At 59.0% G+C, this 25,456-nt stretch overlaps 1 protein-coding gene across 1 annotated transcript; it reads left to right on the top strand.

Annotated features, from left to right (window-relative positions):
- Positions 1-1,895: 1,895 nt before the first annotated feature.
- On the top strand, positions 1,896-25,241 carry PUDP (pseudouridine 5'-phosphatase). Its single transcript, XM_055123614.1, has 4 exons — positions 1,896-2,097; positions 6,156-6,374; positions 19,897-20,126; positions 24,932-25,241. Exons 1-4 carry the CDS (start codon positions 1,896-1,898, stop codon positions 25,106-25,108), a joined length of 828 nt encoding a protein of 275 aa, XP_054979589.1. The 3' UTR covers positions 25,109-25,241.
- Positions 25,242-25,456: the final 215 nt, after the last annotated feature.

Genomic DNA, 25,456 nt, shown 5'->3' with positions numbered 1-25,456 from the left:
AACCCCCCCTTGCCCTAATGACGGCTCCCGGCCGCCGGCGTGGGAACGCTGCCTCCTGGCCCCGCGCCAGCCCGGGGGGTGGGGTAGGGGGTGGGGGGGCACAGAGCAGGGAGGCCCTGCCGGAAGCGGACCTAGAAGACCCCCCAACGCACACATCTCACCTCCCGGCAGGGCGGGGCCCCGTTCACTGCAGCCAGGCTGGGCCCTTCACTGCCCTGTCTCTCTGGACACCAGCCCCCTGCTGACGTCCACGCTGCCCGCCTGCGTGCCCGGGGCTCCTCGCGTGTGCTTGGTGGGCGTGTCTGTGCACACACTTGCCGCGCGTGCTTGAGTGCTCATGTGTCAGAGTGCCTGATGTACGTACGCACGCACACGCGTGCCTGTCCCGTGAGGGGGCGCGTCTGAGTGCTTGTCTGCGTGTATGCGTGCGTACCTGTCAGTGTGCACTCGCATCCGTTGCTGGCGTGTCTGTGTAGTTGCGTGGAGTGTATGCCTGTGTGTGTACTTGCGTCCTTTGCTGTGTGCCTGTTTGCATAGTTGCGTGTACACTGTGTGTACTTGCTTCTGTGCCTGTGTGTATACTTGTGTGTCCACTTGAGTGTACTTGCATCCTTTGCTGTGTGCCTGTTTGTGTAGTTGCGTGTTTGCCTCTGTGTGTACTTGCTTGTGTGCCTTTGTGTATACTTGTGTGTCCGCTTGAGTGTACTTGCATCCGTTGCTTGTGTGCCTGTTTGTGTAGTTGCATGTGTGCTTGCGTGTGTACTTGCATCCTTTGCTGTGTGCCTATTTGCGCAGTTGCGTGTACACCTGTGTGTGTACTTGCTTGTGTGCCTGTGTGTATACTTGTGTGTCCGCTTGAGTGTACTTGCATCCGTTGCTTGCGTGCCTGTTTGTGTGGTTGCGTGTACGCCTGTGTGTACTTGCATGCGTGCCTGTGTGGTTGCGTGTACGCCTGTGTGTGTACTTGCTTGCGTGCCTGTGTGTATACGTGTGTGTCTGCTGGAGTGTCCTTGCATCCTTTGCTTGCTTGTCTGTTTGTGTCGTTGCGTGTATGCCTGTGTGTGTGTGCATCTTTGCCTGTGTGCCTGTTTGCATAGTTGTATGTATGCCTATGTGTGTACTTGCATCCTTTGCTGTGTGCCTGTTTGCATAGTTGCGTGTACGCCTGTGTGTACTTGCTTGTATGCCTGTGTGTTTACTTGTGTCCGCTTGAGTGTACTTGCATCCTTTGCTTGCGTGCCTGTTTGTGTAGTTGCATGTGTGCCTGTGTGTGTACTTGCATCCTTTCCCTGTGTGCCTGTGTGCGTGCTTGCATGCGTGCCCCTTTGCATATTGTCCCCGCGCCTGTTTGCGTACTGGCCCACATAACGGCCAGCCTGGCTTCCCTGGAACACACTTGCGTGCCCGTTTCCGCCGTTGGCTTGCCTGCCCATTTGCGTTCTTGCGCGTGTGCCTGTGTGTGTGGGTGCTTGCCCCCTCGGCCCATGTGCCCGTGTGCAAGGTGCTTGTGTGCAGCCTGCCTGCGTCCTCGCGTGCACCATGGCAGCACTTGTGTGCTTGCCTCGCCGCGTGCGTTCCCGACTGGTGTGCATGTGTGCGTACACTCGTGCACGTGTCTGTGCGTGCAGCTGCCCCCCTCCTGCCCGGCAGATGGCCTGGGAAACTGGGAAAGTGGGTGAGAGTGCCCAGACGGCTCAGGGGGGCCGGGAGGGGGTTAGAGAGAGCCAGGGCCATCCAGCAAGGGCCCCTTTGCTGCTTGTCTGGACACTCCTGCCTGCAGGAGACCCCGGCTGAAGAGTCCCGGGGACGGCGGCGGGGGTGGGGCGGTAGCACGCGGGCGCACCCCCGAGAGCACGCACAGCCAGCCGGAGCGCCCTCGGGGTCGGGGAATGCCCATGTCTGTGCTCCAGACACGGCTGGCACCTGCGCCTTTGCCCGCGGACGCCCAGGGGCCCTCCCTCCCTCCCCCCTCTCCCCTGCGCTCGGCCCCCTACCTGACCTCCTCCGTGTGGCCCGTGGTCCGCGGGGAGCCGGGCCGTCTGGTGCCCGCAGGCCGGCAGCCCGCAGCTCTTACACGCTGCCCGGCCGTCCTGCCCCGTAATTACAGGGGGCTGGCGCAGTCGGACCTGCCGGTCGCCCTCTGGGGGTGCAGGAGGGGGCCCGGCCTCGGGGCCCTGCCCAAGCCACCCAGGGGCCAAGGTGCCCTCGCCCGCCCACGGCGCTGCTCAGAAATCACCCCCCACCCCCTAGGGTTTGGGGGACCCCAGTTGGTCCCAGGGATCAAGCCTTGCGCCGTGGGGCCGGGGAGGTCACGCAGCCGGGAGGGCATGCGCCTTGTCCACGGCCAGCACAGGCTCAGGCTGGTCCCTGCACGGGCCCCCGGGGCACTTGGGTGGGGGGCTGTGACTGCGTGTGTGTGTGTGTGTGTGTGTGTGAGAGAGAGAGAGAGAGAGAGAGAGAGAGAGAGAGAGAGAGAGAGAGAGAGAGAGAGAGAGATGGATGAGTGGCGGTGAATGAAGCTGTGTAAGAGTGAGGTGTCGGTGTGTGTGTGTGTGTGTGTGTGTGTTAAAGAAAGGGAAAGGGGGAGAAAGAGAGGGCGGGAGAGAATGTCTTTATATGTGCGTATGTGAGTCCGTGGGGATGAGTGAAGGTGAACGAGGGTGAGTGGGAGTGAGGTGTGTGTAATGTGTGTGTATGACACAGAGACTTGATACGTGTGTGTGTGTGTGTGTGTGTGTGTGAGAATCTGGGGATAAGTGAAGGTGCATGAGGGTGTGTATGAGTGAGTTGTGTGGAGTGTTTGTATATGTGACTTGATATTTGCGTATGTCAGTCTGGGGGTGAGTGAAGGTGAGTGAGGGTGTAAGGTGTGTATGATCGTATGTGAGTGGCTAGGTATGTGCATGTGTGATTCTGGGGATGAGTGAAGGTGAGTGAGGGTGTGTGCGAGTGCGATGTGTGTAACTGTGTGTGTGATTCTGGGGATGAGTGAAGGTGAGTGAGGTGTGTGTATAGTGTGTGTGTGTATAGTGTGTGTGTGTGTGTGTGTGTGTGAGGCAGAGAGACTTGATACCTGTGTGTGTGAATGTGAATGGGGGGTGTAGGAATGAGGTGTGTGTAATTGTGTGTGAGGGACTTGATGTGTGCGTGTGTGACTCTGGGGCTGAGTGCAGGTGAACAAGGGTGTGTGGGAGTGAGTGTGTGTCATGTGTGTTTGTGAGAGGCTTGGTAGGTGTGTGTGAATCTGGGATGACTGAATGTGAATGAGGGTGTGTAGGTGTGAGGTGTGTGTGATTGTGTGTGAGCAACTTGATACTTGAACATGTGTATCTGTGGGGATGCGTGACGGGGAGTGATGTGTGTGGGAGTGAGGTGTGTGTGTCAAGTGTGTATGTGAATGCATGTGTGTACGGGTGGAGTATGATTGTATGTGTGACTAGAGACATGTATGTGACTGAGTGAATGAGTGTGTTTAGGTGAGTGTGTGTGACTGGATGTATGTGTATGTGAATGCAGGCGTCTGAGTGAATGTGATCAAGTGTGTATGAGTGAGGGGTGTGAAGTGTGTGTGCGTGTGAATGTATGAATGTGGATGAGGTTGTGTGACTGAGGTTTGTGTGAGGGTGTGACAGGGTACGTGTGTGAATGTATGAGTTGGGATGAAAGAGGCGTGTGAATAAATGGATGTGTGTGTGAATGTGTGAGTCAGTGAATGGGAATGAGGTGTGTGTGAGTGAGTGATTTGAATGAGTGTGTGTGAGTGTGTGGTTGGATGTGGGTGTGGATGCTTGAGTCTGAGTGTATGAGTGTGTATGCTTAAGGTGGGTCTCTGGCTAGATGCCTGTGAGTGTGTGTGTGTGTGACTGGATCCTTGTGGATGAGTGACTGTGGATGTGGGTGTGCAAGAGTGAGGTGTGTGGCTGGATATGCGTGTATCTGAGTCTGGGAGTGAGGAGTGAGGGTGTGAAGTGCATGTGACTGCATATGTGTGTATGTGAATGTAGGAGTGTGAGTAAACGTGTGTGTGAGTGATGGGTGAACGTGTGAGACTGCTTGTGTGCATAGGAACGTATGAGTATGTGAGTGAGGTGTGTGTGTGACTGGATTTGTGTGAATGTGGGATTCTGAAAGTGAGTGTGTGTATGTCAGTGAGCTGTGTGAAGTGTGCTTGTGTGAGACTGCATATGTGTGCAGATGAATGTTTGAGTCTGAGTGTGTATCTGAGTGAGGGTGTGCCTGCGTATGTGTGTGAGTGATGTATGTGTGTGTAACTGCACATGTATTCCTATGAATGTGTGTGAGGTGTGTGTGTGACTGAATACGTGTGGACATAGGAGTCTGAAAGTGAATGTGTGTATGCATGAGCTGTGTGAATGTGTGAGACTGCATGTGTGTGCAGGTGAGTGAGTGTGTGTATCTGAGGGGTGTGAGGGTGTGACTGCATGTGTGTGTGTGAATGTGTGTGAGTGCGGTGTGTGTGACTGGATATCTGTGAGTGTATGACTCTGAAAGTAAATGCACGTGTATGAGTGAGGTGTGTGAAGTGTGTGTGTGTGTGTGAGACTACATGTGTGTGAATGTGTCTGAGTGAGGAGTGTGAGGGTGTGACTGCATGTGTGTATGTGAATGAGTGAGTGAATGTGTTTGAGCGGTGTGTTTGTGTGTGTGTGACTTGATATCTGTGAATGTATGACTCTGAAAGTGAATGCGTGTGTTTGAGCTGTGTGAAGTGTGTGTGTGAGACTGCACGTGTATGCATATGAATGTGTGAGTCTGGGCGAATGTGTCTGAGGGAGGGGTGTGAGGGTGTGACTGGATATGTGTGTATGTGAGTGTGAGTGAATGTGTGTGTGAGATTGCATGTGAGTGTGTGTCTGAGGGAGGCGTGTGAGGGTGTGTTTGTGTGTGTGACTGGATACGTGTGATGCATGAGTCTGAGAGTGCATGTGTATGAGTGAGCTGTGTGAAGTGTGTGTGTGAGACTGCACGTGTGTGCATATGAGTGTGAGTGGGTGAATGTGTGTGTCTGAGGGAGGGGTGTGAGGGTGTGACTTATATATGTGTGTGAGTGAATGTGTGTATGAGCTTGCATGTGAGTGTGTGTGTCTGAGGGAGGGGTGTGAGGGTGTGACTGTATATGTGTGTATGTGAGTGTGAGTGAATGTGTGTGTGAGCTTGCTTGTGAGTGTACGTGTGTGTCTGAGGGAAGGGTGTGAGGGTGTGACTGCATCTGTGAGTGAGTGAGTGAGTGTGTGTGTGTGAGTGTGTGTGTGGGGGGGGGGGGCCATCTCTGGAAACAGGGCTGGCGCCCGGGCCGGCCGCAGACCCCTAGACTGTCTCCCGGCCGCAGTGCCCCGTGAATCACCCGGTGAATCAGACCCAACACACGCTAACGCCCGGCTTCCTGCTCCCCCGCCGTCTGTCTGTCCGTCTGTCCGCCCGCACACGCCTGCTTTCCCGCACCTCAAGCCCGCCCGACACAGCGCTGGGGGCTCCCCCTCCCGCACACGCCGACCCGGGGTGCAGGACCCCCTTCTGGACGCACCGCCCGGGAGTGACCCTGCGTGTGGAGGCTCCAGCCCCGGACGGCCCGTCTCCCCCGCCAGAGACGCGTGCAGTGCTCCTGTGAGCACCCCAATGCCCCGAGCTCATCCGCACCGTGCCCCTAAAGCGTTCGGACGCGGCCCGGGATGAGTGAAGAGCCAGGACGGGCCCCCGGGGGAGCCTGAGCTGGGGGCTCCGCCGGGAACGCCCCCCCCCACACATTTCCTGTGGCTGCCCGGCCCCTCGCCAGCCTCCCGTGAGCGTCTCCGGAGAGCCGCCGGGGCGGCAGTGACGTGACGTGGGCCGGGGGCCGCTGTGGCGTGTCCGTCGCTTGGTCGGGGGCGGTGGGGCCCGGCCGAAGGCCTGGGGCGGCTGTCAGGGGCGGGCGGACGCTGGTGTCCCTGGCCTGTCCCCGCACACGCCCGCCACCCCTCGGGGCTCTGTCCCCAACGAAAGCCGTTTGTGTCTGTCCGTGGGGCTCTCGGGGCCCCGGGCTGCCTTCCCCGACCCCGGGGACTTGGGCAGCACCAGGCCCCGTCCCCCCCACCCTCCACCCCGCACCCCGGCCGGCGCGTCCTTCCTGACCCCCGTGCCCCCTCTGCGCCCCACAGACACGGAGCAGCTGTACTCGACCGTGTTCCAGGACATCTGCAGGCGGCACGGCAGGACGTACTCCTGGGCCGTGAAGGCGCTGGTGATGGGCAAGACGGCGCCCGAGGCCGCCCGGGTCATCGTGGACGAGCTGCAGCTGCCCATGTCCGCCCAGGAGCTGCTGGCCGAGAGCCAGGACAGGCTGAAGGACCTCTTCCCCACCGCCCGGCTCACGGCAGGTGCTCGCGCCCCCGAACCCGGCTCCCGGGCCCACGCCGGGGACCCATGGTCCCACCACGGGCCCAGAAACCCCCTCCAAGAGCAGCCGCTGGGCTGTCCACTCTGTGTGTGTGTGTGTGTCTGTGTGTCTGTGTGTGTGTGTGTGAACCAATGGTCCCGCCACGTACCCAGAAACCCCCTCCAAGAGCAGCCGCTGGGCTGTTCACTTTGTGTGTGCGTGTGTGTGTGTGTGTGTGTGTGTGTGTGTGTGTGAACCAATGGTCCCGCCACGGACCCAGAAACCCCCTCCGAGAGCAGCCGCTGGGCTGTCCACTCTGTGTGTGTGTGTGTGTGTGTGTGTGTGTGTGTGAACCAATGGTCCCGCCACGTACCCAGAAACCCCCTCCAAGAGCAGCCGCTGGGCTGTCCACTCTGTGTGTGTGTGTGTGTGTGTGTGTGTGTGAACCAATGGTCCCGCCACGTACCCAGAAACCCCCTCCAAGAGCAGCCGCTGGGCTGTTCACTCTGTGTGTGTGTGTGTGTGTGTGTGTGTGTGTGTGTGTGAACCGATGGTCCCTCCACGTACCCAGAAACCCCCTCCGAGAGCAGCCACTGGGCTGTCCACTCTGTGTGTGCGTGTGTGTATGCGCGCGTGTGTGTGTGTGTGTGTGTGTGTGTGTGTCAACCAATGTTCCCTCCACGTACCCAGAAACCCCCTCCAAGAGCAGCCGCTTGGCTGTTCACTCTGTGTGTGTGTGTGTGTGTGTGTGTGTGTGAGAGAGAGAGAGAGAGAGAGAGAGAGAGAGAGAGAGAGAGAGAGAGAGAGAGAGAGAGCAGCCGCTTGGCTGTTCACTCTGTGTGTGTGTGTGTGTGTGTGTGTGTGAACCAATGTTCCCTCCACGTAGCCAGAAACCCCCTCCGAGAGCAGCCGCTTGGCTGTTCACTCTGTGTGTGTGTGTGTGTGTGTGAGAGAGAGAGAGAGAGAGAGAGAGAGCAGCCGCTTGGCTGTTCACTCTGTGTGTGTGTGTGTGTGTGTGTGTGTGTGTGTGTGTGAGAGAGAGAGAGAGAGCAGCCTCTTGGCTGTTCACTCTGTGTGTGTGTGTGTGTGTGTGTGTGTGTGTGTATGACACCTGGCAACGCACAGGGTTCCCTCCTGGCTCTGCACTCCGGAATGACCCCTGGCGGTGCTCGGGGGGACCCTATGGGATGCTGGGGATCGACCCCGGGTCGGCCGCGTGCCAGGCCGACGCCCTCCCCGCTGTGCTGTCGCTCCATTGGCTGTGTTCAGTTACCGCCAGCTGCACGCCTGTTTCACAGGGGGTCCGGGCTTAGGAGGATGGTCCCGGCCCACCAGGTGTAGCGCCAGTGACCGGTCAGCTGTGCAGCTCTGCCCCGGCCCCCGCCCAGTCCCACGCAGGCCGGGCTGGAGGCCGGGCTGAGGAATGCAGTCGGGTGACAGTGCGTGTGGGGGGGGGGCACTCAGCTCCGCGGGATCCCTGTGCTGGCCCGCTGACCCCGCTGCGGTCCCCACGGGGACCGGTCTTAGCTGCCCTGCAGGGACAGATCTTATCCGCCCTGGCGCCTGCCCTGCCCCACCGGCCCAGGGCTCTCACCCGTGCGTTTCCCTCCCTCCCCCCCTCCCCCCTCCCTCCCTCCCTCCCTCCCTCTCTCTCTCTCTCTCTCTTAACTCCTGTGGGTTGGGCCACGCCTGGCGATGCTCACGGCTTCCTCCTGGCTCCGCTCCCAGGGCTCCTTCCCGGTGGAGCCCGGGGCGCAGGGAGCCGTGCCAGGGCTGGGACCGGCCTCCCCTGCGGGCGTGGCCCTCGGCTGTAGCCCTGTGGGAGCACTGTCCCCCCGTGGCTCGCCGACGGGCTCGGGCGGGCGCCAGGCACGGCTCCATGGTGAGGCTTGTCCTGACTGTTTGGGGCGTCCCGAACACGCCACGGGGAGCCTGCCGGGCTCTCCGGCCCTAGGAGGACAGTTTTGAGATGCCACTTTGGCAGCTTTTTTGTATTGTTTTTTGTTTCCGTGGGTTCTGTTGTTGTTGTTGTTGTTGTTGTTGTTGTTTCGTTTTGGGTCACCCCTGGCCATGTGGCTCCTGGCTCCGCACTCAGGAATCACTCCTGGCGGGGCTCAGGGACCCTACGGGACGCCGGGGATTGAACCCAGGTCGGACCCGTGCCAGGCACACGCCCTCCCCGCTGGGCTCCTGCTCCAGCCCCCTCTTCTGGCATGTTTGCTCAGTTCTTTCCACCCCGAGAGAAAAGGCATTTTGTTTATTTATTTCCTTTAAAAAAAATTTTTTTTTAATTGTTGCAGTTGAATCACCATGAGATGCACAGTTACAAAGTTGTTCGTAATGCAGATTCAGTCATACAATGTTCCAACCCTCGGAAAAGGGAACTTTAGAAGGGCAGACATGGGGGGGTGGGGAGAGGGAGGGAGGGAGGGAAAGAGGGAGGGAAGAGGGGGGAGGGACGGTGGGGGAGAGACAGACAGACAGGGAGAGGGAGAAAAAGAGAGTGAGGGAGAGAGCTTGGGAGAGGGTTGGGTAAGGAGAGGGAGGGAGGAAGGAAGAGAGAAGGAGAGAAAGAGAGAGAGGGAGAGAAAGAGACAGAGACGTAGAGAGCAGGAGAAAAAAGATAGGGAGACAGGGAGAAGGGGAGAGAGGATGAGGGAGAGGGGTAGGGAAGGAGAAGGAAGGAGAGGGAGAGGGAGGGAGGGGGAAGGAAGGAGAGGGAAAGAGAGAGAAAGGGAGGGAGGGAGGGAGGGGGAGACGGATGGGCGGCCCCTTGCCCTGCAGAAGGAGCCGGAAGAATAGAGCAGCCATGTCGGGTGCTGGTGCCGGCACGCACCGGCCCGGCTTCCGTCCCTGCCGCCCCGCGGGGCCCCTGGTCCCGGCTGCCCGGGTGGAGCCCCGAAGCCCAGAGCCAGGAGCAAGCCCTGAGCACCACTGGGCGTGGCCCCGAGAAACAGCAAAGGGAAGAAAAAAAAACCCCAAGCCAAACCCCACCAAGATGGGTTCCAAGATAATAGTCTCCGGTTTAAGTAGTGACTCCTCCCTCTGTGCTCAGGGGTCACTGCAGGTGAGGTCCCCGGGGGCCGTGTTCCGTGCTGGGGACTGATCTGGCGTCCTTCATGCGTGCAGGGCAAACGCGTTGGCCCGGGCCCGTCTCTGTGGCCCGTGTGTGTGTGTGTCGGGAAGCAGGCGGCCCGTGCGACACGCAGGCCTCCCCGGTTGTGGGCTGGCCCTGGCGTTCCCGTGTGGCGTGGGCAGCCGTGCCTGCCGGCCCGCGGGGCACACACCTCAAACGCCCGACGCGGGAAGCGGGGAGGTTCCCCACCACAGGGCCGAGGAGCACCGGGCTGCTCGGAGTGGGATTCCCGAGGGCGCGGGGAGGCAGTGCTCCCGCCCCACGCTCCTGCCCGCTGCAGGGCAGGCCGGAACCCCCCGCCCCAAGCCCACGCCAGGTTTGGAAATGGGGGTTTGCACAGAGGCCCCGAGGGAGTGACACCGGGCGGCCCTGGGGGCTGTTCTTGCACACCACATCTGCGTGCACTAATGCACATGCATACATGCACATGCACACGCATGCATACGCATGCACACCACACATACACATATGTATGCATGCACACACTTCTGTACATGCACACACGCATATGCACGTACCCACATGCACACATGCGTGTACATGCACACGTATATGCACACATGCGTGCACTATGCAAACACGTGTACGCACGTATATACACGCACATGCACATGTACGCGTATGCACCAGGCGTGCGCGCCGTCCTGCTGAATGTCCCCGTGGGACTGTGGACCTGAATCCCGAGCCTCCTTCCCGTCTTTCCTAGGCACGCACGGGCAGAGCGTGCTGCGTGGCCGTGGTTCCGGAGCCGTGGCATGCCTGCGGCGTGGCAGGCTCCCCAGCCGAGACTCTACATCATGCCTCCCGCCTGCCCCACACCCGCCTGCCCCCTCCCCATTGCCGGGCTCTTCAGGCGTCCTCAGGGAAACTCCCGTTCCCTCCCCAACACCCAGAAGCCTCCAAATGCCCTTTCTTTCCTTTTCTTTCCTTTCCTTTCCTTTCCTTTCCTTTCCTTTCCTTTCCTTTCCTTTCCTTTCCTTTCCTTTCCTTTCCTTTCCTTTTTTCTTTTCATTTCTTTTCTTTTCCTTTCTTTTCTTTTCTTTTCCTTTCTTTTCTTTTCTAAATTTCTTATTAGTGCATCACCCTGGGGTACAGTGACAGCCTTACAAACTTTCATGCTTGCATTACAGTCATACAATGATCGAGGACCATCCCTGCACCAGTGCGTGCCCATTCTCCACCACCGGTGGTCCCAGCATCCCTCCCGCCACCCCACCCCACCCCGCCTCTGGGGCAGGGCCTTCCCTTTTGCTCTCTCTCCTTTTGGGTGTTGTCGTTTGCCCTAGAGGCATGGAGTGGCTATTGTGTTTGATCTATTGTCTACATTCAGCTCAAGCATCTCCCAACCCAAGCTGGGCTTCCAAATACCCTTAATTTGGTGCTCCCTTCTCTGTCTGAGCTGCCTTTTCCCCCAGCATGTGAGGCCGGCTTCCAAGCCATGAAGTGAACCTCCTGGTTCGGTTCCTTTATATTCTACAGATGAGTTCGGTCTTTCTATGTCTCTCCCTCTGTTTCTGACTCACTTCACTTAACATGATACTCTCCATGTATCACGAATCCGTTGATCATCAGTTTCTCGAGCAGGCTCAGTAACGTCTCCATTCATCCCATCCCTGAGATTTTAGAAGTCTCTCTCCACTCGGCCTTCCAATGATGTCGCACTGGGGGCTCTTTCAGGGTCAGGGGAATGAGACCGAGGTTGTTACTGGCTTTGGCATATGGATACACCATGGGAAGCTTGCAAGGCTGTCCCATGGGGGCAGGAAACTCTCAGAAGCTTGCGTTTTTTTCCCAGAGGGAGAAGTAGGCTACAAGGCTCCTGGGAGCTTGCTTTTAAGTCTCTGGATGTTGGCCGTTGATAGGATTATACACACATGGCTTCCTCTGCCAGTACCTTCATGTGTGAGGCCTGTCTGAACGTGTGGAGAGGGCCCTCGAGCATGGCTGTAGCTAGGTTCCGGTGGTCTTTGGCTGCCGGGAGCTCTGCTCGGGGTGGGGAGGGAAGCTGGAGCCCATCCCCTCCGAGGGGCCCCGGGGAAGACAGCCAGGCGTGCGGGCCAGAGACTCTCTGCCTCTCCATGTTGATCCACTTATATGCAAATATCATGACTTCATCCAAAAACGTGCCCTCTTGCGCACCCCTAATCGCCCAAGGTGGCGTTAACCCTCCCTTAGTGCATTACCTCTCATTGTTACATTCCCTACCTCAGGCTTGGTAACTTAGAACTCAAAATTTGTGGTGTATTCCTGGTTTTTCTGGCTCCCTGTTGTCTTATCTTATCTTACTGAGCAGTGTCTGCTTAAGCCCAGACCGGCCGTAAGTGCCGTGTCCCTGATATTTGGGAGCTGATGGATTCTGACATGAACCCACTCCTGGGCCTCCGTCACGATTCCTTGGCTCAGGCTTCAGCTGCCGGAGTCCCTAACACCCCGCACGCAAAGGGCGGTCCCGCCCTGGGGCTGGGATGGACCCGGGGCGAGTGGCAAAGCTACCCTGGTATCAAGACGGGGCAGTCCGGAAAGCAAAGAAGCACAGTCTTGCTGCAAGCCGTGATGAGTGACGAGACAGGAGGAGGACAGCTTGAGCCCGCCTGAGGACTTACTCTGGGATTTACGGTAAAAGCCGTGCGTGCTCTTCAGAGCCCACTTTTGGAATCTCTATCTCTTCCCGTGCTCATCCAAATATTGATGAGCCAGCATTGATAAGGAGTGGACTTCGATGTTTAACAAGCACACCTAGAGGGAGGGAGACAAGCAATGCAGGTGTCCCTGGGGGCCAGAGCCAGAGAGTCCTTGAGTTAATCCCCAGGGGAGCTGCCCCTGCTGAAAGGCCTGACCTGTGTGAACGATCGGCCACAGCTGCGTGCAGCCCCGCGGCCCTCTAGGCCTCAGCCCGCTCAGTGAGCTCTCGGGATGCCACCAGCCCTGCCTTCGACGGGCTACTTTGACCGTCAGTCCCCGTCTCTGTGTCTCTGCCTGGGGGAGTGGCCACCGGCCACCCGGCACACCGGCCCTGCCTCCACACCCGTGGGTTCGCCCCGTAGTCAGGAGAGCTCTCCCACCTGGTTCTCCGCTCAGGATCCTTACACGGCTCCTCGGCATCCGTCTGGATTTGTGTCCGTCAGTCCGTCCGTCCGTGTGCTGCTCTGAGTGTCACGGGGTGGTGCAAGCCGAGATTCTGTGTTGACAGCTATCGGTGCTGTCAGCGCAGCTGGGCCCAACCAGGCTGCACCCGGGAATCCCTGCTGGCAGCTTCGGGGGGCGGGGGGAACCCCGTGGGGTGCCAGGGGTCAAAGCTGACTCAGGGGGGCTGGAGCGATAGCACAGCGGGGAGGGCGTTTTGCCTTGCACACGGCCGACCCGGGTTCGATTCCCAGCATCCCATAGGGTCCCCCGAGCACCGCCAGGGGTGATTCCTGAGTGCAGAGCCAGGAGGGACCCCTGAGATCGCCGGGTGTGATCCAAAAAAAAAAAAAGCTGAGTCAGCCCTGCCCTGGTGCCCAGCGGACTCTGCCCCCAGCCCGGGTTCTGACTGACGCTTGGTCCCCCGTGAGCTTCCCGGGATGCGTCCGGAGCTCTGCCCGTCTCTTTATTGAGTGGCGTCTCACAGTGTCAGGGTGCGGGTTGTTTGCTGTGTCCTGTGTGAGTGTGTTCCCTTTGTTACAGTTGCGCCCAAGCTGTTTTTCTTCCCCAGTTGTCGCTCTGCGCGGAGAGACAGCCGGCATTTCTTGGTTGATCGTCTTGGTTTTTTTTGTTTGTTTGTTTTCTTTTGTTTTTTTGCTTTTTGGGTCACACCCGGCGATGCTCAGGGGTCCCTCCTGGCTCTGCACTCAGGAATGACTCCTGGCGGTGCCCGGGGGACCCTATGGGATGCTGGGAATCGAACCCGGGTCGACCACGTGGCAGGCAAACGCCCTCCCCGCTCTGCTATCGCTCTAGCCCCCGTCTTTCTCTTCTTGAGTTTTTCAGACTTTCCGTATCGGTCGGCGGCGCGGCCACACCCACCAGTGCTCAGGGCTGACTCCCGGCTCTGTGCTCACTCACTTCTGAACTGGAACGTTCTCCCTTGGGTCGCTCACTCGCCGTTGGTCAGAAGCAGGCGTGTCAGCCCCCTCCCCTCTCCACCCACCCGCCCGCCCGCCCGCGCTTCCGTGGGCGTCCCCTGTGACGCCCAGGTGCTGGCACCTGTCCCCAAGCCCCCGCAAAAGCCTGCTGGGGTCTCGGCCCCTCAGTGTCCTCCTGCCCTGAGCTCTTCTGGCTGTGCCCCCGGGGTCCCTGCCCCCGCTCTCAGCCCTGCGCCCTGCACAGACCCGCGGATGCTCGGCCGGCCGAGACGGCCCGGCCCACGGTACTGGGTCCTGGCGCCGTCACCTTCCCGCTGGTCCGCCCCGCACTGACCGGCCTGTGTGCTTCTGGCCCTTCTGCAGAGCAGGCGAGGAACGGGAGGCCCCTGAGTCCGCAGGGAATCGGGCCTTCACGGAAGGGCCTGCTGCGGGCGGGAAGGACCCGCAGAAGCACCCGGCACCCAGGTGACCAAACGAGGTGACCGCCCCACTGCCCGGAAAGGAGGAAAGGACACGTCCCTCCCGCTCTGCCACCCACTGGACGTTCCTCCAAGTGGTATCTTTGTTTTTGTTTGTTTTGTTGTGGAAATTTTTTTTTAATTTTTATTTATTTTTATTTATTTATTTTTTTTGCTTTTTGGGTCACACCCGGCGATGCTCAAGGGTTACTCCTGGCTCATGCACTCAGGAATTATTCCTGGCGGTGCTTGGGGGACCCTATGGGATGCTGGGACTCGAACCCGGCTCGGCCGCATGAAAGGCAAACGCCCTACCCGCTGTGCTATCACTCCAGTCCCAAATTTTTTTTTTATTGAGTCACGGTGACATATAGTTCCAAAGCTTTCATGTTTGAGTGTCAGTCACACAATGACGGAACCCCCATCCCTCCACCCCTGCACATTCCCCACCACCCGTGTCCCCAGTATCCCCCCATCCCGCCCTCCCCCTGCCTCCATGGCAGACAATCTCCCCCACACTCTCCCTCTACTTTGGGGCATGACGGTGTGAAAGTGTTTTGAATGAAAGAAAAGTAAAGTGTCTGTAATGAAATCTAATGGTCACTAGGCCCCTTACAGCACTCCTGTAGTTTTCACTTATCCAGAAAATCTGAATGTCTTTTAGAAATATGTGCGTGGTCTATTTTTCCATTTAATTAAAAAAAATTTTTTTTTTAATTGAATAAGCGCCATGAGATACCGAGTTACAAAGCTGTTCGTGGTTGGGTTTCAGTCACACAGTGTTCCTACACCCATCCCTCCACCAGGGCACATTTCCCAGCCCCTCTTGCCACCCACCCCCCAGCCTGTCTCTATGGCAGGCAATTCCCATCTCTCTCTCTTCTGGGGGCATCCTCCAGTTGTATCTGAATCTGAACTGCCCCATACAGACACACACACACGCACGCATGCACACACACACTCTCTCTCTCTCTCTCTCTCTCTCTCTCTCTCTCTCTCTCTCTCTCTCTCTCTCTCTCTCTCTCTTCTCTCTCTCCCCTTGGGGGCATCCTCCAGTTGTATCTGAATCTGAACTGCCCCATACAGACACACACACTCTCTCTCTCTCTCTCTCTCTCTCTCTCTCTCTCCTCTCTCTCTCTCTCTCTCTCTCTCTCTCTCTCTCTCTCTCTCCCCTTGGGGGCATCCTTCAGTTGTATCTGAATCTGAACTGCCCCATACAGACACACACACACGCACGCATGCACACACACACACTCTCTCTCTCTCTCTCTCTCTCTCTCTCTCTCTCTCTCTCTCTCTCTCTCTCTCTCTTCTCTCTCTCCCCCTTGGGGGCATCCTCCAGTTGTATCTGAATCTGAACTGCCCCATACAGACACACACACTCACTCTCTCTCTCTCTCTCTCTCTCTCTCTCTCTCTCTCTCCCCCCTTGGGGGCATCCTTCAGTTGTATCTGAATCTGAACTGCCCCATACAGACACACACACACACGCACGCATGCACACACACACTCTCTCTCTCTCTCTCTCTCTCTCTCTTCTCTCTCTCCCCTTGGGGGCATCCTCCAGTTGTATCTGAATCTGAACTGCCCCATACAGACACACACACTCACTCTCTCTCTCTCTCTCTCTCTCTCTCTCTCTCTCTCTTCTCTCTCTCCCCTTGGGGGCATCCTCCAGTTGTATCTGAATCTGAACTGCCCCATACAGACACACACACTCACTCTCTCTCTCTCTCTCTCTCTCTCTCTCTCTCTCTCTCTCTCTCTCTCTCTCTCTCTCTCTCTCTCTCCCCTTGGGGGCATCCTTCAGTTGTATCTGAATCTGAACTGCCCCATACAGACACACACACACACACACAAGAAAGTGGTGTTCTGATGCCAGGATGCTGTTTTCTCTCTACCCTGGGTTACTTCACTTACCTCTTCAAGATGCTTTTTTACATTTTTAATTTTTTCTGAAGGCATTTTCTGGGTGAGTCTTTTAGGACGTGGAAGTCACCTTCAGCTCCTTGGGGACAGGGAGGGGGGAAGGCTGCCTGGAGAGAGGGCGTATTATTAATTCAGCATCCTTCATCTCGTTCGTGCTTTGAAGGTGAGCGATGTGGCCCACGCAGGTATTTAGCAAGTTAAATTGCAGGCCTGGCCGGCAGAGCACGGAGGAAGCGGCCCTGATTATGATGGAGAGGCGTGTCTGAGCGCATCAGTCAAAGGTCAATTATCATACAGGGGTGCGGCGGCGTGGACCACTCGGCAGCGGCCTTGAGGATGCCAGAGGGGCGCGTCTCTGTGGACCCGTCGGCAGAGGAAGGGGCTGATGGTGTTCTAACATCATCAAGGGCCGTGTCTGTGGACCAATCAGAAGGGGAAGAAGCTCTGAGGATGACAGAGGGGCGTGTCTGTGTGGACCAATCAAAAGGGAATGCTTTGATTATGAGATTATGACAGGGGCATGCCTATGGGCCAATCAGAAGGGGGAGAAGCTCAGATTATGCCAGACGGGCGTGTCTGTGCGGACCAATCAGAAGGAAAAGAAGCTTTGATTATGCAGAGGGGCATGTCTATGGACCAATCAGAGGGGGAAGGAGCTTGATTATGACCGAGGGGCGTGTCTGTGTCGACCAATCAGAAGGGGAAGAAGCTCTGATTATGACAGGGGTCTGTTGATGATCAATCAAAAGGGGAAGCGGCCCTGTTTATGCCAGAGGGGCATGTCTGCATGACCAATCAGTAGGGATAGAGGCTCCGATTGTGACAGAGGGTCGTGTCTGTGTGGACCAATCAGAAGGGGAAGAAGCTCTGATGATGACAGACGGGCGTGTCTGTGTGGACCAATCAGAAGGGGAAGGAACTGATGATGCCAGAGGGGCGTGTCTGTGGACCAATCAAAAGAAGAGAAGCTTTGATTATGAGAGGGGCATGTCTGTGGACCAATCAGAAGGGGGAGAAGCTCAGATTATGCCAGAGGGGCGTGTCTGTGTGGACCAAGCTGAAGGAAAAGAAGCTTTGATTATGCGGAGGGTTTGTCTATGGACCAAACAGAAGGGGAAGGAGCTTGATTATGACCGAGGGGCGTGTCTGTATGAACCAGTCAGAAGGGGAAGAAGCTCTGATTATGACAGGGGTCTGTTAATGGACCAATCAGAAGGGGAAGAGGCTCTGTTTATGCCAGAGGGGCATGTCTGCGTGACCAATCAGTAGGGATAGAGGCTCCGATTATGACAGGGGGCGTGTCTGTGTGGACCAATCAGGAGGAAAAGAAGCTTTGATTATGCCAGAGGGGAATGCCTATGGACCAATCAGAAGAGGAAGGAGCTTGATTATGACCGAGGGGCGTGTCTGTGTCGACCAATCAGAAGGGGAAGAAGCTCTGATTATGACAGGGGCGTGTTGATGGACCAATCAGAAGGGGGGGAAAAGCCCTGATGATGCCAGAGGGGCGTGTCAGTGGTGAACCAATCATCAGGGCAAGCATCCCAGAATATGCTAGGTGTGTCTGGACCAATCAGCAGCGTGTAGCATCTCTAATGACCATGGATATAAGAGTGCACCTGTGTGGACCAATCAGCAAGGGGCAGTAACCCGCTAGTCGTGTAGGTGCGTGTTTATTGAGCCCAATTAACAGGATGCGAGTTTGATGATGGTGATAATGATGATGATGATGATGATGATGATGGTGATGATGGTGGATGGACTTGCCTGTGTGGACCAGTCAGCAGGGGTAGAACCTGTCTTCATGGACCAATCAGCGGGTATCCTTGGCAGTTTGGGGCTGCGGAATAGGTCCGTGATGCAAGTTGTGTTGTGGGGATGCTCTTCGTCCAAGCTCCTTTGTCCACTTGGTGTTTGTGGTTGTAGTTCGGTGGCTGGGCTTTGGAGCACACCCCACATCCTTTCCCTGCCGGCTTGGGGCTGGGGGGGGGTCACTCCAGGGGACGCTCGGGGGACCTGGCCATCTAAACCCGGGCCTTCTTTGCGGCCTGGAATTGCACACTTGTTCATCTCGTCTTGCGCTGTGGGCCAGTCTCCCAGGAGTCGGCGACCATTTCCCCGCGTGTGATTCAGGGCAAGACCCAATTCCGGCTACAGGAAAGGGATGCGTGGATGGCCACTGCGTGTGCACGCCCCCCGCGCCCCCCGCCCAGGTTGCCGATTCTGCCTCTGCGGATGGTCTGAAGTTACTGATGGCAGGTAGTTGGGGAGGGGACAGGAGAGCGGCCGTGGAACTCAGTACCCCTTTCCTTGCCGGCTGTCCGTCTTCCCCCACCGGGGTCCACTTTGATCGCCCCCCCCCCCAGCCCCGGCAGCCCCCACACACCTGGTTCCCCGGGAGCAGCCGCTGAGAACCACCGGGTGTCGTACTCTTGCAAAAACAGAAACCAGAGCGAGACAGAACCACCCGGGCGAGAAGGAAAAAGAAACAATAACAAACAAAACCACCGCAAACCAGTAGCTACAATGTAGCGCCCGCCACAAAAGCCCCACAAGCCAGTAGCTACAATGTAGCGCTCTCGCCACAAAAGCCCCACAAGCCAGTAGCTACAATGTAGCGCTCGCCACAAAAGCCCCGGTGGATCAAATTGCAACAAATTGCAACCGTCTCCACCCCCCGAATCCGGGGTGATTTTGTTCTGGGTGGAATTGTCTCCTCGCTCAGTGCGTCATTGCGGGTCGGGACACGGCTGTCCACCCGCCCGCTGCTGGAGGCCCTTCCCGGTGGGGACAGTACCTTGGCGTGGGCCCCAGGGTGCTGAGTTTCGGTGAGTTACGCGCTCCCTGGGCTTGGTTTCCGGCTGCACACTTCTCCACGCGTGTGGGCATCTCCCCCGGGGGTCGCGGCCCCCCATGCCCTGCTGCCCTGGCTCTGTCCCTGGCTCTGTCCCTGCATGTCCCCGCCCTCCGCAGCCTCCGTCTCTTCTTGCCCCCAGAGTACGCTCAGGGTTTGCTTCCTGCGTCCTCGGCACCGGGGGAGCCACCTGTCTGGCCAGCAAAGTGCTCGCAGTGCTTTGGGAGTGCGCCTAAGGCTGATGCTTGCTCAAGCCATAGTGCTCAGGGCTGACTCCTGGCTCTGTGCTCAGGGCTGACTCCATGCTCTGTGCTCAGGGATCACTCCACGCTCTGTGCTCAGGGCTGACTCTTAGTCCTGTGCTCAGGGATCACTCCTGGCTCTGTAATCAGAACTCACTCCTGACTCTGTGCTCAGAGCTGACTCCTGGCTCTGTGCTCAGGACTGACTCCTGGCCCTGTGCTCAGGACTGACTCCTGGCCCTGTGCTCAGGGCTCATTTCTGGCTCTGTGTTCAGAGCTGACTCCTGGCTCTGTGCTCAGGGCTGACTCCTGGCCCTGTGCTCAGGGCTGACTCTCGGCTCTGTGCTCAGGGCTGACTCTCGGCTCTGTGCTCAGGCCCACTCCTGGTGTGCTCAGAGCACGGCATGCAGTGGGACTGGCCACGGGGAGGAAGGTTCCTGCACCCCATTCGTATTTCCCTGGCCTCCCCGTGTAACCTCTGTCTTCGGTTTTGGCGGGGTCCCACCTGGCATTGCTCAGGGCTTCCCTCTGGCCCTGTAGTCACGCATTTCTCCTGGTGGGGCTCGGGGGACCGTATGGGGTGCTGGGAATGGAGCCAGGGTGGTTGGGGTCCCCTGAGCCCCGCGTCGGGTGGGCGCCACCCTGTGGCCTCTCAGGAGTGGTGTAAGAGCCCTGGGGCAGCCGGGTGCGGCCTCGGCCTCCTCTCCCTGCTCGGCCGCGTGCCCGTGGCGCTGGCTCCTGGATCCAGCCGTGCCTGAACCCCCTCGGCGCCCGCCCCAACTTGCCCCGGGCCCCCACCAGCCTCTGCCCTGACCGTCGCCCCCTCCTGCTCCCCAGGGGCCGAGCGGCTGATCCGCCACCTGCACCAGCACGGGGTGCCCATCGCCGTGGCCACCAGCTCGGGCGCCGCCTCCTTCGAGCTCAAGACGCGCCAGCACGGCCCCTTCTTCGGCCTCTTCCACCACGTGGTGCTGGGGGACGACCCCGAGGTGCGCAGCGGCAAGCCGCACCCCGACATCTTCCTCGCCTGCGCCCGCAGGTTCTCCCCGCCCGCACCCCCCGACAAGGTCAGTCAGGGGTCCCGGCTCGTGGTGTGCCCCCCAGGAGGCCCCCGGAAGGGGCCCTGCACAGGGCGGGGGAGTGGGCGGGGCCGGCCTGAGCACTGGGCACGGGTCTGTGTTACCGCGCCCAGGGTTGCCTGGGCCTCCACCGAGCCACGTGCGCTGCCCGCCCACACAGTGACGCGTGTGAGTGCATGTGCGTGTGCGCGCGCGCACGTGTGTGTGCGCATGTTGCGTGATGTGTATTGGGCACATGTGTGTGCTGTGTGTGTCTGCATAGGTGTGTGTTTCTGTGTGTGCAAGTATGTCTGTGTGCGCTCTTTCTGTTATGTGTGTTGGGTGCGTGTGTGTGCACGCATGTGTGCGTCTGTACGCGCAGGTCTGTGTGCGTGTGTGCAAATATATATATGTGCATATGTTCTTTTGTGTTATGTGTGTTGGGTGCATGTATGTGTCTATATCATGTGTGAGCGCGCGCGTGTGTGTGCATGTTGCATGATGTGTGTTGGGCACATGTGTGTACTTGTGTGTCTATTGCGTGTGTCTGCATATGTGTGTTTCTGTGTGTGCAAGTATGTCTGTGTGCGCTCTTTCTGTTATGTGTGTTGGGTGCGTGTGTGTGTGCACGCATGTGTGCGTCTGTACGCGCAGGTCTGTGTGCGTGTGTGCAAATATATATATGTGCATATGTTCTTTTGTGTTATGTGTGTTGGGTGCATGTATGTGTCTATATCATGTGTGAGCGCGCGCGTGTGTGTGCATGTTGCATGATGTGTGTTGGGCACATGTGTGTACTTGTGTGTCTATTGCGTGTGTCTGCATATGTGTGTTTCTGTGTGTGCAAGTATGTCTGTGTGTGCTCTCTTGTTATGTGTGTTGGGTGCATGTGTGTGTGCACGCATGTGTGCGTCTGTACGCGCAGGTCTGTGTGTACGTGTGCATGTTGTGTGTGCAAATATATATGTGTGCATGTGTTGTTATGTGTATGTGTGTGTGTCTATGTTATGTGTGCACATGTGCATGTCTGTGTGTTCTATACGTGCATTTGCGTTTTCTCTGTGTATGATTAGTATGCACATGTGTGTGTCTGCTTGTTGTGTGTTCATATGTGCATGTGTGTTGTGTGTTGTGTGTGTGTGTTGGGGATGGCCCCTCCTGCCTCCCGGTCCTGTGTCCTTCCCCGCAGGGCCCCCGGGACGCATGGCAGTCTCAGAGGAGCCCGGGGAGCGAGTGGTCAGGGTAGGAACTGTGCTTGTTTGGGCGGGCGGGGCTCTGGGGACAGGGATGCGCAGTCTTGGTGTCGGGCTGGCTGGGGAGCCCGGGCTGCTCCCTGCGGGGCCCTCGGCAGCGGGACTCGGGGGCGTCATGTGCGGGGCCCTCGCACCTGGGCTCGGCGTCCACCCTGCCACCCCGTCTGTCCCGCGCTCAGCAAGGCGCGTGCGTCACCGTGGCAGCGATGGCCTCGGTCTGTCTGTCTCTCCGTCTCTCTGTCCTTCTGCCTCTCGGTCTGTCTTTCTCTGTCCTTCTGTCTCTCAGTCTGTCTATCTGTCGGTTTCTCTGTCCTTCTGTCTGTCTCTCCGTCTCTCGGTCCTTCTGCCTCTCGGTCTGTCTCTGTCTTTCTCTGTCCTTCTGTCTGTCAGTCTGTCTGTCTCTCTGTCCTTCTGTCTGTCTCTCCGTCTCTCCTTCTGCCTCTCGGTCTGTCTATCTCCCGGTCTCTCTGTCCTTCTGTCTGTCTCTCCGTCTCTCTGTCCTTCTGCCTCTCGGTCTGTCTCTCTCTGTCTGTCTGTCGGTCTCTCTCTCTCCTTCTGTCTCTCCGTCTCTCTGTCCTTCTGCCTCTCGGTCGGTCTGTCTGTCTCTGTCCTTCTGTCTCTCAGTCTGTCTGTCTCTCGGTCTCTCTGTCCTTCTGTCTGTCTCTCCGTCTCTCTGTCCTTCTGCCTCTCGGTCTGTCTGTCTCTGTCCTTCTGTCTCTCAGTCTGTCTATCTGTCGGTTTCTCTGTCCTTCTGTCTGTCTCTCCGTCTCTCTGTCCTTCTGCCTCTCGGTCTGTCTGTCTCTCAGTCTTTCTGTCCTTTTGTCTCTCTGTCTGTCTGTTTCTGTCCTTCTGTCTCTCTGTCTGTCTCTCGGTCTCTCTCCTTCTGTCTCTCAGACTGTCTCTCGGTCTCTCTCTCTCCTTCTGTCTCTCAGTCTGTCTGTCTGTCGGTCTCTCTGTCCTTCTCTCAGTCTGTCTGTGTCTCCGTCTCTCTGTCCTGCCTCTCGGTCTGTCTGTTGGTCTCTCTCTGTCCTTCTATCTCTTAGTGTGTCTCTCAGTCTGTCTCTCAGTCTGTCTCTCAGTCTGTCTGTCTCTCAGTGTGTCTCTCAGTCTGTCTCAGACCCTTTCTGTCTCCCTCTCTCCTCCCTGTTCTCCTCTTTCCTCTCTCTCTCCCACTTTCTCTCGCTCCCTCCCTTCCTCCCTTGTTACCTGCCCTTGCTTCCTCCCAGTGTGCGCTCCCACTCTCACTTCCTGCCACTCACTTCCTCCCTCCTGCCCTCACTTCCTCTCATTTCCACTTCCTCCCGCCCTCTCTTCCTCCCGCCCTCGCCCCCCCCACTGTTTCTCTCCTCGTCTCTCTTCCTCCTACCCTCAGTTTCCCATTTTCACTTCCTCCTTCCACCCTCCCTCCCTCCCTCCCTCCCTCTCTCCTTCTTTCTTTCCCTTCCCTGCCTTCCCTCTTCCCGTCCTCACTTCATCCCTTCTCGCTGTCCCCTGCCCTCCCTTCCTCCTGCCCCTCCCCGTCCCATCCGCCCCCGCCTCCCCTGCGCGCCCCCCCCCCAGGCGTGTCCCCCGCGCGGGCCGGCCTGCAGGGCGCCTGTCCTGGGCCGGGCACGCGCGCGGGGCTCTGCAGCCCGGGCAGGGCGGGGCCGGGCGCGCTGTGTCCCCGCCCCGTGGGCGGAAGTGTCCGCACACCTTCCTTCGGCCCCAGCAGGACTCACAGCTCCCGGGGCCTTGGCCGGCCGCTGCCCCTTCTGCGGGACTCGCCGGACGCTGCCCTTGACCTTTGCGCGGGGTGTGGGGGCCCCGCCGGGCGCAGCCCTGCACACCCCCTTCCTCCTAGAAGCTGCCGCGCCGGCTCTGTGCGTGGTGGGCGCCGTGTGGAGGGCGGGAGGGGGCCACGGCCCAGGGCAGGGGCCACGCGAGCACTGGGTGGAGCACGGGACCAGGAGCCGCGGGCATCCTGCGTGGCCGTGGGTCGGTCCCGCGGGTGGCCGGGGCACAGGGAAGCCCGGGCCTCCCCGCCCGCCTTTTCCCCGGGCCACACGCACCCGGACTCGCGGCCCCTCAAGTGCCCGCCCCGCCCCACATGCACGGGGACAAATCGTGCAGGAGGGAGGGGGCCCGGGAACGGGAGTGCAGGGGGCCCGGTGGTCTGGGACCGCAGTGGGGGAGGGCCCGGACGTCCAGTCTCTGTGGCCAGCCCATGGCCGTAGGGAGCCGGGGGGCGGGGCGTGCCCCAGAGGACAGGAAATGGGCGCGTGAGCATGCCTTTGTGTGTGTGTGTGTGTGTATCTGTGTGTGTGCGTGTGTGAGCACAGGAGGTTGTGGTGTGACTGTGTGACCTGCAGACGATGCGTGTCCCAGCCCAGGGGCACCCACACGTGTGCAGAGAGAGGAGTGAGCACATGTCTGTGCGGGCGTGTGGATGCACGCGTGTGCTCTGCATGCATCTCTGCAGGCGTGTACATGTGCCACCAAGACACCCGCATGCGGGCGTGTGTGCACTGGGCACTGGGCATGTCTCAGCGTGAGCCTTGGGGGGAGGGGTGTGCGCGTGTGCCTGTGGGCTGTGCTTATGTGTGTGCACGGGAGCGTTTTCTGAGCCAGTATCTGTGCTCCCGAGTCTGTGAGTCCATGTGTGCATGTGTCGTGTGTGTCTGTGTGACCCCATGTGCGTCGCTGTGTGTGTCTGTGTGAGCCTCTGGGTATGTGTGTGTCTGCGTGAGCCTGTGTGTGCACGTGTGTGTCTGTGTGTGTGCATGTGTGTGTCCGTGTGTGTCCCTACCTGTGTCCGTGTGTGTATGTGAGCTCGTGTGTGTACCTGTGTGTGTCAGTATCAGTGCACAGGAACCCGTGTGTGTGTGTGTGTGTGTGTGTGTGTCCATAGGAGCCCGGGTGTGAGTGTGTGAGCCCGTGGCTGTGCTGTGTGTTTATGTCTGTGTGTGTGTTTGTGTGTGTGAGTCCATAGGAGCTCGGGTGTGAGTGTGTGAGCCCGGGGCTGTACCTTGTGTGAGTCTGTGTGTGTGTGTGTGTGTGTGTGTGTGTGTGTGTGTGGCACGGCCCTGCAGTCACACACAGAGACCAGCCTGTGATTCGCGGAGTGCGTGGCTCGCAGGAGGCCTGCCCCGCTGGCCTGCCCGGGCTGTGGCCTCAGGCCGTGCCTGTCCATCTCCTCGGGGTCTCCCGGGCCCCACTGTCCGGGCTCTCTCAGTTGTGGGTCCGTGAACCTGCCTGTCGGCTCAGCAGCAGGACACAGGTGTCTCCTCGGACGCTGGGCCAGGCCAGAGAGCCGCCCGCCTGCCCAGCCCAGGGGCCCCTGGGAAGGACGCCTGGGGCCCCCGCAGCCCCTCCCTCCGGACAGTCCCCCTCTCCGCGCCGAGTCTCACCGCAGCCCGCCGCTGGGGCCGGGGCCCTCGTGTGTGGCCGTGTAGGGACCAGACGGCGCGTGCCGTGGCCCCGCCCCGCGCCGTGGCGGGCTGAGCCGGGAAGGCGCCTCTCACGGCCCCCCGCCCTCTCTCTCTCTGTCTCTCTCTGTCTCTCTCTCTGTCTCCCTCACCGCAGTGCCTGGTGTTCGAGGACGCCCCCAACGGTGTGGCGGCGGCCGTGGCGGCGGGGATGCAGGCGGTGATGGTGCCCGACGCCCACCTGAGCCCAGAGCTGACCGCGCAGGCCACGCAGGTGCTGCCGTCCCTGCAGGACTTCCGGCCCGAGCTCTTCGGCCTGCCGCCCTTCGACTGAGCCCGCGGCCCCCCTCCCCCCAGCCCACTCACACTCCGCACCCCACAGCCCCACGAGCCACGCCCGGCACAGCCGTGGCACTAGCGGGAGGGTCACAGCCGAGCCACGGGGGACACCACACAGCCAGGGGAGCCTTGCACACGCAGGCACACGGACACACACGGGGACCCAGGACACGCGTGAGTGTGCCCTCATCTGCCTTCCCGGGGCCACAAGGAACACGTGTGCACACGCATGTACTCATGTATGCATGAACGAATGCGCACATGCAGCAGCAGACAGGATGGGTAGACCTGTCCTGTCATGGGTATGAGCGCTGTACACACACCCACAGGGAAGGCACACTGA

Source organism: Sorex araneus (genome assembly GCF_027595985.1).
Source record: "Sorex araneus isolate mSorAra2 chromosome X unlocalized genomic scaffold, mSorAra2.pri SUPER_X_unloc_2, whole genome shotgun sequence".
Classification (NCBI taxonomy): domain Eukaryota; kingdom Metazoa; phylum Chordata; class Mammalia; order Eulipotyphla; family Soricidae; genus Sorex; species Sorex araneus.
Note: the sequence above shows the minus strand (reverse complement) of the source record. Positions and strands in the feature narration are given on the sequence as shown.

What these genes read in the sequence shown, in the direction of transcription:
- PUDP (XM_055123614.1), top strand. Translation starts at nt 1,896, where the DNA reads ATGTCTGTGCTCCAGACACGGCTGGCACCTGCGCCTTTGCCCGCGGAC. An exon ending in CTGCCCGGCCGTCCTGCCCC is followed by an intron (nt 2,098 to 6,155) that starts GTAATTACAGGG and finishes TGCGCCCCACAG; the next exon opens with ACACGGAGCAGCTGTACTCG. An exon ending in CGCCCGCACCCCCCGACAAG is followed by an intron (nt 20,127 to 24,931) that starts GTCAGTCAGGGG and finishes CCCTCACCGCAG; the next exon opens with TGCCTGGTGTTCGAGGACGC.